This window comes from Aptenodytes patagonicus, chromosome 8 (assembly GCF_965638725.1).
Source record: "Aptenodytes patagonicus chromosome 8, bAptPat1.pri.cur, whole genome shotgun sequence".
NCBI lineage: Eukaryota > Metazoa > Chordata > Aves > Sphenisciformes > Spheniscidae > Aptenodytes > Aptenodytes patagonicus.
In genome coordinates, this window is record NC_134956.1 from 23,313,352 (window position 1) to 23,328,011 (window position 14,660).

General features: G+C 42.6%; 1 protein-coding gene across 1 annotated transcript in view; it reads left to right on the forward strand.

Moving 5' to 3' along the window:
• The window catches only part of ITPR1 (inositol 1,4,5-trisphosphate receptor type 1), a 187,309-nt gene that overhangs the window by 85,962 nt on the left and 86,687 nt on the right, over positions 1-14,660 (forward strand). Inside the window, exons 27-37 of the mRNA XM_076346702.1 lie at positions 1,120-1,281; positions 1,380-1,550; positions 2,518-2,583; positions 3,477-3,614; positions 5,197-5,322; positions 5,695-5,895; positions 7,416-7,667; positions 8,210-8,335; positions 9,062-9,190; positions 13,049-13,169; positions 13,811-13,995. Of these exons, the coding sequence (XP_076202817.1) occupies positions 1,120-1,281; positions 1,380-1,550; positions 2,518-2,583; positions 3,477-3,614; positions 5,197-5,322; positions 5,695-5,895; positions 7,416-7,667; positions 8,210-8,335; positions 9,062-9,190; positions 13,049-13,169; positions 13,811-13,995 (1,677 nt within the window). The remainder of the gene's footprint in view (positions 1-1,119; positions 1,282-1,379; positions 1,551-2,517; positions 2,584-3,476; positions 3,615-5,196; positions 5,323-5,694; positions 5,896-7,415; positions 7,668-8,209; positions 8,336-9,061; positions 9,191-13,048; positions 13,170-13,810; positions 13,996-14,660) is intronic.

The window sequence follows — 14,660 nt, forward strand, 5'->3', positions numbered from 1 at the left end:
CCACAGTTACTGAAGCTTCATTTTCCTGAAATGCCTTTGATACAGCTCAAAGTAGTGTCCATTTGGATTAAAAGCCACAGATAAGGGACAGGGGTCCTTCAGCCAGAAAGATCTTCATGGGAGGGCTTCACTTGTGTGGGTGGAAGCCAAGTTGGAGGATTAGTGCATCTAAGCTCAATGCTGCAGCAAAATCTTAGGTGGAAAAGTTTGTGTAGGCAAGGATTGGGACTTCTGAGATAGATATATACTTAGCCATCCTTTTCCTGTATAATGCAGCATTAAACTGCACATGCATGACAGAACAAAACAAGCTGTACCTTCCATACCTGCCTTCCTTCCGGAGCAGCTTATGTCCTTTCTTAAATCACAGGACAGCAAGTCAGTGACAGACTCCCAAGTACTTGAGCTTATCCTGATACTCCACCCTCTATCTGTTGGAGCACCATGAAGCTGTATATTCTAACTGTCCTTAAGCTGCTCAGAGCTGCAGTTGTTTTCTGTAAACCTAAGATAACTGATTTCTTAAATGAAGGCAGAAGGGGAGAGAGAGATTCACTTACAGAATTAATAACCAGAATTTTTAATGTAAACGTGCAGACTCAGTTGGAAGCAGAATACAGAAAAGATTCGGGGAGCACTGATAGGAAAAAAAAATACAACATGAGTTTCTCATGCTCAGAAAAGAGGCGCAGGGGAAAGAGAGGGAAGAGAGGGATTTCAAGTGCTTGACATAATTAGCATTGCAACCTGGATACTGAGGTAGGGTCTTATTTCATAAATAGTGAGAAAGGTTAGTACCAGGAATGGGCAAGAACTATTTGAGCAATAGGGTGAGGTTGACATAGGGACAAATATTTTGGCATAGTTTGACCCCCAAAAATGTAAGTTGGATAATGTAAGCTGAGTGAACCATGATTAATGAGATTCTGGAATAGACTCCCTATTAAGCAGTACACCAAAAAACCCCTGTGTGTCTTAAGATAGCACTTGATTTAATAAATTTCCCCCTTATTTAAAAGTAAGAAAAAAGGTTTTCTGCCACCGCTGACTGGACTTAAGAACCTGCTGGGACATTCAGTCTAATAAGCTAGTTAACTCCTACACTCTGATTTCAGTGAGGAGAATACACCACTGGATTTGGATGATCATGGTGGCAGAACATTTCTCAGAGTTTTGCTGCATTTAACAATGCATGATTATCCTCCTCTGGTGTCTGGAGCACTTCAGCTACTCTTCCGGCACTTTAGTCAGAGACAAGAAGTCCTTCAAGCGTTTAAACAGGTATGTGTGTGTATTAAGAGTGTTATTCCTCATCTGAATGTATATATTGCAGCTAAAAACAATCCTTTTGTGCAACTAATGGATTGCATTCATGTAAGGTTCAACTGCTTGTTACCAGCCAAGATGTTGACAACTACAAGCAGATAAAACAAGATTTGGACCAGCTGAGGTCTATTGTGGAAAAATCAGAGCTTTGGGTGTACAAAGGCCAGGGCCCTGATGAGACTATGGATGGAGTTCAAGGTGAAAATGAACACAAGAAAAAAGAGGTAATTAGGTTCTGTTTGCACAAATTAATGTATTAATAATTTATGAAAATGTAACTGTTTCCAGAACTGTGACTAAAAAAGCCAAACATCTTTGCAGCACACTGCATAGCCTGGTGAGGCTATCTGAATTGCTTTTGGACTAAGGCGAGAATAAGAGGAGAACTTGAGCTAGTTGATGCCACTTAGTCTCAGGTGGAAATGGCTCAGGATTAGCACCTACTGATGTGTCATCAGAACAGTTGGTTTGGATTTGCTCTGGCTCCTGAGTTGTGTCCTTTCAGCACTGACAGATTGCATGTTTTAATATGGTCAAAAGTACCAGGGCAGAGCTGTGAACTGTTCAGGTGATGCATTTTGAATCACGGCACTATTGTTAAATGGCAGAAGAGAACAGTGCTTAAGAAACCTGGTAAATGTTGGTGCTTTATCTGTACCTGATGATACTAGACTTTCCTGGCATGCACATCTGGCTTAGAACTAGTTAAACACCTTTTGTCTCAGTATAATTTGCAATCAAATAGAAAAGACCGGGTGAGGGAATGCAAGAAATAGTCCCTGGGTTATGAACATTTATTTTTGGAAGTAAATAGAAGTAATTTACTCATTGCTTTCCTAGTGTTAGTTCTGTGAGGTATCTCTTGATATCTATGCAATGACAGTTTAATAATAGAGAGGGAGAGAAAGAAGTTTTTTTTGGGGGGAGACGATTACAGACAGAATGTGACAAGCAAAGGAAAGGACAGGAGGTTGCTGTCTTTAAAATCATCCCACCCTCACCTTATTTTATGTTATAGTGGTCAGTGAGACTTGACAGGATAATTATATGTATTTTTCTGAGACTGTCAGAAAACTGAAGGATGACACTCCTTTCCAGGAAGAGAGCACGCAGTATCCGACAATGGTAATTTTAGCCTTCATGAAGACAATACTGTAGGCTAGTAATAAATTGTCTGATTTTTATCCACAGGAAGGTCACAGCAAGTCCCAAAAGCCTGAAAGTACCAGCAGCTACAACTACCGTGTAGTAAAAGAGGTAAAACTTTGCTTCTTGATGGTTAAATGGAAGTGTAAATGAGTTAACGCAGCTCTGGAGAGCTGCAGTCAGAGGGAGACACCCAGGAAAGTCTGAGTCACTCTTCCATTGTGGAAACTATTTGCTGAGTAATAACATATCCCAACTTGAATGAGAAGCCAGGAATATAATAAGCACGACATGTATTCTTTCCTTAAGAATGGATTAGTGAGAAACGCGACATTTTGCTGCTGTTTCAATGGTAACACAATATTTTTATTGTTAAAGGCTACGAAGGAAGTAAGCAAGTGGAGGAGCTATTTAATTTGCCCTGTCCTGAGTACCTTGCACTCAAAACCACCGTGCTGTTGAAATTTAATTTAAAAAACACCAGACAGAGCATGCGTTGGCGCTGGTCTGGTATGAGCTAATGGTTTTTCTGTAGCTCCGTACTGCAGAGCCTGATGCCGGGTTCACTTGACACGGCTGAATTCTGCAGGACCGGCCCTAGTCAGAGATGTCATGGGTGGTGCCCAGGCCAGTAAACTGCTTCTCTTACCTGTGCCAAGTGGTGCAAGGCTGTGCTGGCTGCTGTGTCCCCGGAGGGGTGGTGACGGGGGGGTGGCTGCTGCTCGAGGGGGCAGCAGACACCATTGCTGCCGTCTGACCCGACGTTTCCTGGCAGTTCTCGGTTCCAGCTGGGTCCTTCTGTACCTGTACTGATGTTGCAGGAGCAACCAGGCCTTAGCCTGGCCTTCGCTCCTCGCCTCGAGACCCCAAAACCTAATTTTGCTACCTAGAGCCTCTCTGGTCTGTGCAGATGTGTTTTTCACTGTTGCTGCTCTCTGGGAGCCACCTGGCATGCTCTGAAATAAAACCCAGAATTTCAGCTCTAAAGCAAGTCTCTTCTTCAGATCCTGCTGCGGCTCAGCAAGCTCTGTGTTCAGGAGAGTGCCTCGGTCAGGAAAAGCCGTAAGCAGCAGCAGCGACTTCTGAGGAACATGGGAGCTCATGCGGTTGTGCTGGAGCTGCTGCAGATCCCTTATGAAAAGGTTGGGTTTCTGTATGGCTGTCGCCTTGCTTCATGTCATGTTGACGGGCTTTTAATACCTCCTCTGAATCTTCCTGAACCCTCTACCTTTATATTGGATTCACAGAGGCTATTTTATATAGCCTTATAGTCTATGAAATATCCACACTTCAAAAATAATGGGGAGCTTATATAAGCTTTGTTTGTTTGAAGTCTTTGAATATACAGTGTTATGCACTATTTCCTGAAGAAATATTTGTCCATCGTAGCTCAGAGTAAGACCAAGGCTCAGCTCTCAGCTTTTCATGGGAGGTGTATGCTGCCTTGAAGTTAAGCTGTGTCTGTGGAAGCAAGACCCTCGTTATTGCTACGAGGTAGCTGTATGGCAGCCATCCTGGGAACACTAAGGGAAACGAGGGTGCCTGGTCCCTTGCGGGATTTATCAGCAGGTCTACCTAGTAGTTAGACACAGACCCCCCCCAGTTGTAAAGTCCCAGACTCCCCCTTAGAAATGAATAAATACCAACTGGCTCTCCAGGCGAGGGCTGCTGTTCATAATTAGCCATATCAGAGTGCCGTGTAATGTCAGCGGTGCAGTTTGAAGCCCACTTTGACTGGGTTGCTGTATGGTTTGAGCTTGCACAGCACTGCATTGTGCTGATGAAGCACACCCGAAGTTCATCGTGTTGGCTGCCCATTAGTCACATGTGACAGGTACTTACCGTTGCATAGGTGAGGGAGCTCTTCACATTTTCCCGGTGTCTGTCACTCTGCTGTCCTCTGCTCCAAACTCTACAGGTTTCTGAGAACCGGTAATTCTAGACAGTAGCTTTGATTAATGTTAAGCTAAGTCTCATGCTGTCTCGCTTCATATTTTGCTAAAAAATCAGCAGCAAAAACCCCCTCCAACACCTCTTGTCACCTTTCTGTCCCATACGTGTGAATACATATTGGACAGGCAGTGTGGAAGGTGTTTCACCCTTGGAAATATATGAAACTCCTTAAAAAAAAAAGCAGACACTAATTTTCCAAACTGCATTTTATACCATCAGTGGACTGGTAATCCACACTGATGTCAGAGGAAAGGCACCAATTCCTGAACTGTACTTGGAAGCATGCAAGTAGTGTGCAGATTCCAGTAAATATAAATTGGGCTTGACTGTTGCAATAATAACTTTCCATCTTTTTTTTTGCCATGAACTACCTATCTGTTGCTGCTGAAATGCATTTCAGTGGAACATGGCAATTTTCCTGTGTAGCCCCAAGGTGATGATGTGTGGTTTGGCCAACGTACTGGTATGTTCAGAAGTGTAAAAGTGACTAAAGCACGTTGCTGGCAGGCTTGGCCATGGAGTATGCAATTTTAGAGAATAAACTACTGTAATTTCTATTATGGTCTGTATTTTTGATGATCTTTAAAACTGTGAAGCAGGCCAAACTCATCCCTAATGTCCCTGAACTGGGTGGAGGTTTGTTTTTCTTTGGAGTGTGAGAGAGACGTGACAGTTCCCTTGCAGAGCTGGAGCTGCGGCTCATCCAGTACTCACCTGAAAGTGAACCTTCAGATTCCTTTTAACCCCATCTTATTTGTCATGCAATCACAGGCTGAAGACACGAGGATGCAGGAGATAATGAAGCTTGCGCATGAGTTTTTACAGAACTTTTGTGCCGGGAACCAACAGAACCAGGCATTGCTGCACAAGCACATAAACCTGTTCCTTAACCCAGGGGTAAGAATAACCTCATGCTATGATTTATTAATTTTCTGGCAAGAAAAGAGAATGGATTGTCCTTGGTGATCGCCTCTGGGCTTGTTCTGATGCAAGATTGGTTGAAGGGGTCACATTTTGTTTTCATTCTAAAGCCTTGGAAGTTGGCGAGATCGGTTTGTTTAGGACCATTTCAGTGTAGAAGGTTCAAGAGGCTGAAGTGGACTGAAAAATAGGCTTTGATACGAGCTGTTGTGTTGAAAGATTGGGTCCTCAGAAACGTTCTTTTCAGTCCTGCACCCTGCAGGAGTGTTGACTTTATCCTGACCTCTGTGTGGGTTTCATGGTTTGTTTATTTTCTAATTTCTTCCTTTCTTTCATTCCCTCCATTAGATTCTGGAAGCAGTAACAATGCAGCACATTTTCATGAACAACTTCCAGCTTTGCAGTGAAATTAATGAACGCGTTGTTCAACACTTTGTCCACTGTATCGAAACACATGGCAGAAATGTTCAGTACATAAAGTTCCTGCAGACAATTGTCAAGGCGGAAGGAAAATTCATTAAGAAATGCCAAGATATGGTAATGGCTGAGGTGAGAGCTGCAGAGATTTGCAAGGTCTGAACAGAAGTTTTCACATACCATTTGGTGAAAATGACAAATTGATCCTCTCGCTTCTGGGACTGCCAAGAAGCTGACAGTTAGCTCTCTCAATGCAAAAAGAGCATACAGCTACCAGAAAGCACAGGCTTTTTTGTGACTGAAAGCTTTCCGAGCTCTTCACCTATAGGTATAACGAGTGGTTGGTTATTAATGATACTTAGAAGTTATTTTCCAGGCCTCTACACAGCAGAGTATAGTCGGGCTTATGAAGCAAGGGTGCCTTTCTCTAGCAAAATTGGGTGGAATAGAAATAGTTTAATTTCAAGATCAGTAATGCAGAAGGAAAATTTTACCGTGATGGTAGAGTATTTTGATGGGAATTTCTTATCTCACCAAGACCTACATATTCAGCTGTTTAAGTCCTGAAGGGGGAAAAGTCTGAGGGTCTTCAGAAATTTAGATGTGTAGGTAATGGGGAAATTGGAGTGTCAAGATAGAAGGGAGAGGTAAGAGAAGGGCAAATAAATCCCTTTAAGTTGGATATTGGATGTGATCTGTTTGACAGCATATTTGCATGTCTGATGGGATTTTTATTGGCCTCCTCAGCAGGGGGAGCCCGAGGATCAGATTTGTCAAGGCCTAGCTTTTGTGTATCAATCTTACTAGATTGATCGAAGGTCTTCCATATTTTGTCGTTCAGTTCAAAAATGGTTTTGTGAGCTTCTCAGCACGGAGTCGAGTTTGTGAGATGCTCAGCAATCAGCTTCCATGGTGGTCAGCAGCTGCTGAGGAAAGGGGGTTGCTTTGGGGGTTGCCTTCTGTGTTTTAACTAGCTGTTTGCCACAAACCCCATGGGAGGACAGCCTCAGATCCCTCCAGCTGCATGCTCAGAAGTGTCCAGCCCGGAGCAGGTCTCAGTTTGCTTGTTCTCCTTCCCTTCATGGAGTTAGAGGAGGTGTGAACTGTTCTAAAAATGTGGCCATCCAGGTCTCAAATGTGAAGCTGATAGAAATCTTCAGTGTGTGACTTAACGTGTCACTTGCTAGCCTTGGAAAATTGATGATGTTTGTTTAGAAGGGTGGAATTACTGAGCCCTGCAGTCCTCCCATCCGGCGTGCCCCTGGGGCATTTCTCTGAACAAAACAGTATGTCTGCAGCTAGCTGTATTAAAAGTCAGCTGAGGCAATATACGTGAAATAAAAAAGCACAATGGAAAGTCACAAGCTTCTTGGCACAACTTCTGTCTAAGCAGTCAGTTGGGCTGACTTTGAAGTTCTTCAGCAGTTCAGAAGTGGTAAATTCTTTAAGAGAAAATGTCATACTCGAGCCCTCTATCCCATGAAGGGAGCACAAGAGGAATGCCCAGCTGACTTGGTGGGCTGCACTCCTTTTAAGCATCCAAAGCTAATCGGGATTTGCACAGTAACAGTCAGCCCACAGATTAGGGGAGGATGCTGCAGGGAGATGCACAGGCTTTGATCTGCTGATGGAATACTTTTCTTTCTCGGTAGCTGGTGAATGCAGGAGAAGATGTCCTAGTGTTTTACAATGACAGAGCCTCCTTCCAGACTTTGGTGCAAATGATGAGATCAGAGAGAGATCGGATGGATGAAAACAGCCCACTGATGTACCACATCCACTTAGTAGAACTGCTTGCTGTGTGCACAGAAGGCAAAAATGTCTACACAGAAATAAAATGCAACTCCCTTCTTCCTTTGGATGACATTGTTAGGGTAGTAACCCACGAGGATTGCATACCTGAGGTGAGGGCTGTTTGGAGGCACTGGCCTATATGTATTTGAAATGTGCTGGCTTTGGGCGACAGAGATTTGGTATGGCTGAGTCTGGCCTGGGAAGGGTGGTGGTGCAGGTGGACAGCAAGCTGTGAGCTGGGAAACTGGGTTCCTTCCCTGGTTGTGCTATCGGCCACCCCAGTGAATCTGAGTAAAGTTAAATCCTTTTATACTTGTTCCTTGCCCTTAAAATGGGGATGTGATGCTGTACTTTGTTGTTTTATAAGGTTCTTGAGGCAGGGAGGTTTATGGAGTATGCTGCTAACCTTGAACAGATGGTTCTGCAGAACTGGAAATGATTATTATGCTGACGTTTTGTCTGCAATAATCCTGGTGGTTTTTATTGGATGATGTCTTGCTATTCATGGCATTAAATTTCACCAGTGCTTAAATAAAAGGAAGAAGTAGAATTACTAATGATTTTTATAGCAGTTTTAATGTGACATTATATTCATTCATAATACCATTCAGATTTTTATTTTTTAATGGTGATTTTTTTGCTCTACTTCTAGGTCAAAATTGCGTACATCAACTTCTTGAATCATTGCTATGTGGACACTGAAGTAGAAATGAAAGAGATTTACACCAGTAATCATATGTGGAAGCTATTTGAGAACTTCCTGGTTGACATCTGTAGGGTAATGATTTCTGTATCTAGAAACTGAATTAAAAAAGCTTAAATGAACTTATCTAGTATAGAGCAGTAAGAATAAGACATAACAGTGCATCAAGGCAGTAAGTATCCTGAATACTGTGTTCCTTCAAATTTATATGTGCCTTCTTTTCCTTATGCCTGTGGATTTCATTAGTCATATTCCATGGAACACATTAATATTTTCCTTTTAAAAATTAAAAAAAAAAAAAACCAAACCTCAGAAAAGCCCCACACCCTGCTCTTTTGTCTAATGCCTTTTTCTGTTCTGCCACCTGGCTTGCTTATTCTGGCCAGGATAGTGAGCTCCTTCCTGAGCAATAGTCAACAATTTTTGGCAGGTCAGGACAAATTTTTTCCAAGCTTGGCATTTGTTTGGCCATATGGCGTTTTGCCTGGGATTCCAAGTATTTCCCCGTACGAAAGCATTACACCTCAGTCCTCCCTACCCTACTACTTTCTGTCTTCTAAGGCACTCTGGTTTTTTCCCTCCCTCCTAAACATGCTATATGCCAACACATTAAAAACAGTAACAGTGTTGGGCTTCTGCTTTTGTGTGTGCTGGAAATCCAGAGATCCAAGTGTCATAAATATCGTTGTGGCAGGGAATTGCTGCGACTAGAACAGTGTGAAATCAAGAATTCCAGTCTGTAACACTTATTAATCTACCTTGGTTGAGCTGCTTCTGACCTAAGAATGAATTGTCTTGCAGGCTTGTAACAACACCAGTGACAGAAAGCATGCTGACTCCGTATTGGAGAAGTACGTTACAGAAATAGTGATGAGTATAGTCACCACTTTCTTCAGTTCCCCATTCTCTGATCAGAGCACTACCTTGCAGGTAGGAAAATGCAGAGAGACAGAAAAGTGAAAATATGCTGCAAATGCAATTATGTTCATTCCACTTTGGTTCCATTTACCAGTTAAAAAGAAACACGTGTTTGTAATGGGGGAGCAGATAGGTATTCTTTGTGACCGGGATGTTTCTTTTGCTGTAGAAGTGGAAAGATTTATAGATCAGAGTACCAATGTTCTTCTAGAGAGGCTGGAGTGTCAGTTTACTTCGTTAGCAGATTCAACTCTGTGCTACCACTGAGATCACACAGGTTTTTTGGAGAAAGTTTCTACGTGTCACTATTAGGTTCCGGGTGAGAAAATCACACTGCAAGTAGGGGAATGAAGGATTTCTTTGTACGTTTTGTATTGCAGTTGCATCTAAGGGCTCTGGTTGTCCTCTTTGCGGCCTTAGATCAGAGTACAGTTGAATAAGATGATGTGGGCAGGTGCAGGAGAGCAAACAAGCAATTTTGCTCAGCGATATTTTGGCATGCCAGCTGTCTAGCAGTGGTAAAGCAGTAGCACGGCAGCAAGGAGTTCTCCAGAGTGCCATGAAGAAGGAAGATAAAGCTTTGGTGGCAGGCTTTCCAGACAGGAGGAAGAGGGTGTTGCATTACAGAGGGTGCAAAGGTGATTGTTTAAAGAAAGCATGTTTTTATAGGAAGATTCTAGTTTCCTTTAAAAACAAAAAATTTCCAAAAGCTCTAGTGTGCTTCATTAAGGTGAGTAATTTTTGTCTTGTTCAAAAGTTGGGGAAATGTGGGGGAGAAGCTTGGAACGTTTGTGAAGTGACAGAAGGTAGAGATTTCCACTGCAGAACAGCAGTGTTAGGACGTTGCCCTAATATTTGTATTGCAGCACTAAGATAACATCATTCATGTATTCATAAATAACTTTTTGGGAGGAGTGTGGGTGGAGTGGTCAGGTGCCTGGCAGGTCTGTCAGAAGTTTGAGTATGGTAGTTGTTGAAACTTGATGCAACCTCATCGTGCCAAAGGCGGTTTTTCACAGTGCAAACTCCAGGTTTGTAATTGAGTGCAACTGGCAGCAGGTTAGGAGGCATCTGGTTCCCAAAAGTGGCCTTAAAGGGTATCTGGCTATTTGATGTGTCAGTCCCTCATCAAAGAACTTACGCTAACCCTTTGGATCATGATGTGCTGCCTGGGTGACTGCAGTGTTCCAGGCAAGTGTACATAAAACTGCTGCGTGACTGTGCATCAGGTGAAGCCTTCCTTCAGCTCAATATCAGCAGTGATGTTCCTGCTTTTCCCTGATTGACTACCCGTAGCTCTTGTGTTGACGGTCTGCCCCCCTTGAGTCAGGACATGTATTCAACCCATGTCTGGATGACCAGTGGCCAGCCTGATCTACCGACTGTTTAGCATTCAACACAGCCCTGCTTCTCATAGGCTTAGACAGCCCTCCTTATTCAGACAAGGAGACAGTCACACTGAAAGCAACAGAGCTGCATTTGGGATTGGTTCAAATGCTCTTAAATTGCCAAACTGTGGGCATTGCTTGTGAGAGCACAGGGAGCTGCAACAGCTGTGTTTGGGCTGAGCAGCTTTATTAGGGTTCTGTCTTAACTCATGCAAGTCTGAGCAGTCCACAGTTGATTTGCTCCTCATGTGACTTTAAAATGTCAGCCACTATTTGCGGTATCAGCCTCCATGCTAGTTTGTCAAAACTTCATCAAAAGAAGATGAGAAATCGAGATCAAGTTAGCCTTGTCCCCCGGGGCTCTGCCCTTCTCTCTTCCCTGTCGTGCTTTTAATTGTCATCTCTGAGTGTACAGCATTTGAATACACTTCCTTACCATCGTATTTAAGCGATTTGTTAATTTTATTTGTCAGCAGCTTTTCTTTAGTTTCTCAATCTCTCCCTCTGTCTAGCAGGATGAAGTAACTTTTTTCACCTCTCTCTTACCACCTCAGTTGATAGTTCTGCCTTATCCTAGATTCATCTTTCCTCTACATCTCTAAGTTAAAAGCTCTGTTTCTTTCCCTTTTTCTGCCTGTCAAGACTCTTGCCCATAACCAGGGACTCTCCCATCTGAGGAGTACAGCCCGTTGAACCATCTGGCTGTGTACATCACTCCTCCGGGTGGGATTTTTCCCTCCTGTCTGAGATGCCGCAGGGCAGTCTGCAGCTGCTGCTACCTGATCTGGTGCCGCTGTCTCCGTAGGCGAGTGACCATTGCCACTCTCCTTTGTGTTGCCTTTGGATTCAGTCACTCCCCGTCCTTTCTGCTGCACCTTGTCATCTCGTCTCTTCCCATGCGAGCCTCTTCTTGTCTTCTGCGCTTTCGTGTTATGGCTTGTTCGACTTAAATTGTACTTCCCTTGAGTCAGGACCAGCCTTGCCTGTTCAAGGAACACCTTGTACGTCTGTCATGCAGTTCAAATAATATAAGACTAGGGGAACATAAATACCTCTTTTCAAAGAACAGCTGTCCAAAACTTTTCCTCTTTAACAAGTATTGTTTAGCCTGTTTGCTGCCAAAGGGTGCTGCTGCCCAAGGCTTTCCTTCGCAAGTGTAGTTGGAGGCATGTGAACATGGAGTAAATTTCTTATTTGATTTATTGACCTAGGTGAAGCAAATGAAACATCTTTGAAGCTTTTTAAGACCAAAAAGTCTTTAAACATGAACTGAAAGGAATACATGGGTGGCTTAAATCCAAAAGTGCGGTATTTTCAGTGCCCTTGGAGAATACTACGGTCTGCCATGTTTTTGGTGTTTGGCTTATTTCTAGAAAGGATAATAGGTATTTGCCTCTTAATAGTTTTTGGTTCTTGAATTTTGATTCTCCTTTTGCACATTTCATAATGGTGTTGTTTGATGAATTGATCTAATAGATTTTAATTATCTAATAGATTTGGCTTTTTCATCTAACTCCACTTTTTTTCTTACAAACAGGCATTAATCTTGACCAGAATAAAAGAGGTATTTTTTCACTGGTTCCTAAGTCTTGTGGGCTTTGCACTGTGGTGTAGTTCCTTTAGCTGATAGAAACATTACATAGTTAGTAGGCACAGGGACATGGGGTATTCCCTTTCAGTGTAGGTTCATTTGAAATATTTAAAATACTTTTTCCTCTGTAGGTAAAAGAAATAAACTCTTTTACTAAGTAATTACTGTACAAAACCAAACAGGGAGCTTTGGTCAATATTGTTGGGATGTTGCAAAGATGAAAGAACAGAGCTCGTGCATGTGTGTGTGTTGGAGTACCTCACCTATCTGTAGTGGAAGATCACCTTGTGAAATACAGGGCTAAAAACCACACCTTAATTTTGGCTGATCCATAGCAGCTGTAGTGTTTACCACTAACTACTACCTATGTTGGAAGTAACAAACACACAGCTGATTTCTTCAGTAAATTAGATACCAGCTAATAATACTTGAAATGATGAGTTTTCAACTCTGGAGCTGTGCTGTTGTTTAGCCAAGAGCAAAGTCCCATTTACATGTGGACTATTGAGTCAGCTACTGGTCAAGGCTAAAAGAAGAATCTCTGTATGCCAGGTTTGCTGATAACTCTGATTAAACAGATGAAGATGACTGCTTATTTCCTTTGCTTAGTCAGGCTTCAATTACTTGAGGCTTTATGCTTTAGAAGTTACCTGTTTAATATTTCCCTTCCAGCCTTTGTTCCCACCCTTTCCATTCAGTTGCTGATTGTGTGGTAGATATGCTGTCTACAACATGAAGTTGCCTGACAAGTGGATGCAGACCAGTTAGAAATGACTGGTGTGCAGAGAGTCATGGCTGAAGCTGGTAACCAGTATTACCTCAAGGTGATGCTGATACATCTCAATATGGCGTAATGAGTTGAATTTTCTTTTCTTTAACCTTGTGTTCTAGACTCGCCAACCTGTGTTTGTACAGTTGCTGCAAGGCGTGTTCAGAGTGTACCATTGCAACTGGTTAATGCCAAGCCAAAAGGCATCAGTGGAAAGCTGCATTCGGGTCCTCTCAGATGTAGGTAAGAAATGGATGTAATCAGAACTAACTGCTGCAAACATGGTCATTCAGTATTTGCTGCCTGCACGTCATCCTTCCAAAAAGAAACCTCAGTTTACTTCCCGCAGGTGCCACTTGCAGATAACTCAGAGCCAAGGCATAGTACAAAGCCAGAGTTATGTTCATATATTGTCATCGCTGAGCAATAGGTGTTGTCATTGTAACCTGAAGTGCTTTCTCCATTTAACCTCAAAACTCTCTGCAGTCCTGTTGATCTGCAGCAGGGAAATAGCTCTCTGCCACTCCTCCCAGTAATTTGCTCCACTTTTAGTAGCAAGAAGAGTAATTTGTACTGGACATGAGGCCAAATTCTGTTGGATACGTGTACATGTGTGTTAGCATGAGATGTTGGGAGTGTGTGTGTAAGGACAGCTTCCTACTCCCACATTTTGAAGACAGTAAACAGCTTTGAGGTGTGAAAGCCTTTAAACATAATGCTACAGAGAGGTCTGACCCATTACACAGGGACTGCACGTTGCATTGTTTAAAGTGCACACGAGGGAGATTGTAGAAGGAGTTGCAAGTAGAGCTCATCTTGTTCTTGCATTGGTTGTAATACATGGGCTGAAGGAGTCAATTCTTACTGACTTTTGCTTGTTGCAGCAAAAAGCCGTGCGATTGCAATTCCTGTAGACTTGGACAGTCAGGTCAACAATCTCTTCCTGAAATCTCATAACATTGTACAGAAGACTGCAATGAACTGGCGAATGACTGCAAGGAATGCTGCCCGTAGAGATTCGGTGCTCGCTGCCTCCAGGGATTATCGAAACATAATTGAAAGATTACAGGTGACTACACAGCACCCCTTCCTCCTTTGATAAGCACTTACTTGCATGCCTACACAAAAGGAGGAATTTACTAAGTGAAAAGACATTTGGGAATGAATTAACTAGTCAAAATGCCACACGGTAATCAAGTTAGCTGATGCTGAATATAATAATATAATATTACTGTAATACTGTATATAAAAATCAAATGTAAATTGTATCAAGACAGGTAACTGAACATGCATGGCTAATGGGTATGGAAATACTCATCCTAGGAGATGCTGATATTTGAAGCTAGTGGTACTCAAAGTATTCTTGTCCCACCATTAGTAATATTTATTTGATCAGACAGGACGTTTTCATCATCACAGCCTTCCAACTCCTCCAGTGCTTTGCTCCTTGTGCACCAAAACTCCCAGTACAACGAAAGGTGCCACAGCCCTGCCTGGAAACCACTGCAGAGCTTGAAATAAATAGACATATCGGTTCCTTGTGAACCAGTTGCAGTCATTCCCTGAAACCAAGTGTGTGCATTCCCATACTGTTTTTGCTAAAAAGACTATTTAAACATAATGCTAGGTGTTAGAAACAGGGATTGATGTGTTATAGTTATATTCTATGCTCAGATGCGTAGAGAGTTGAATAAGGCCTTTTTTATACCAAATAAAATTCATCATCTTGAATAA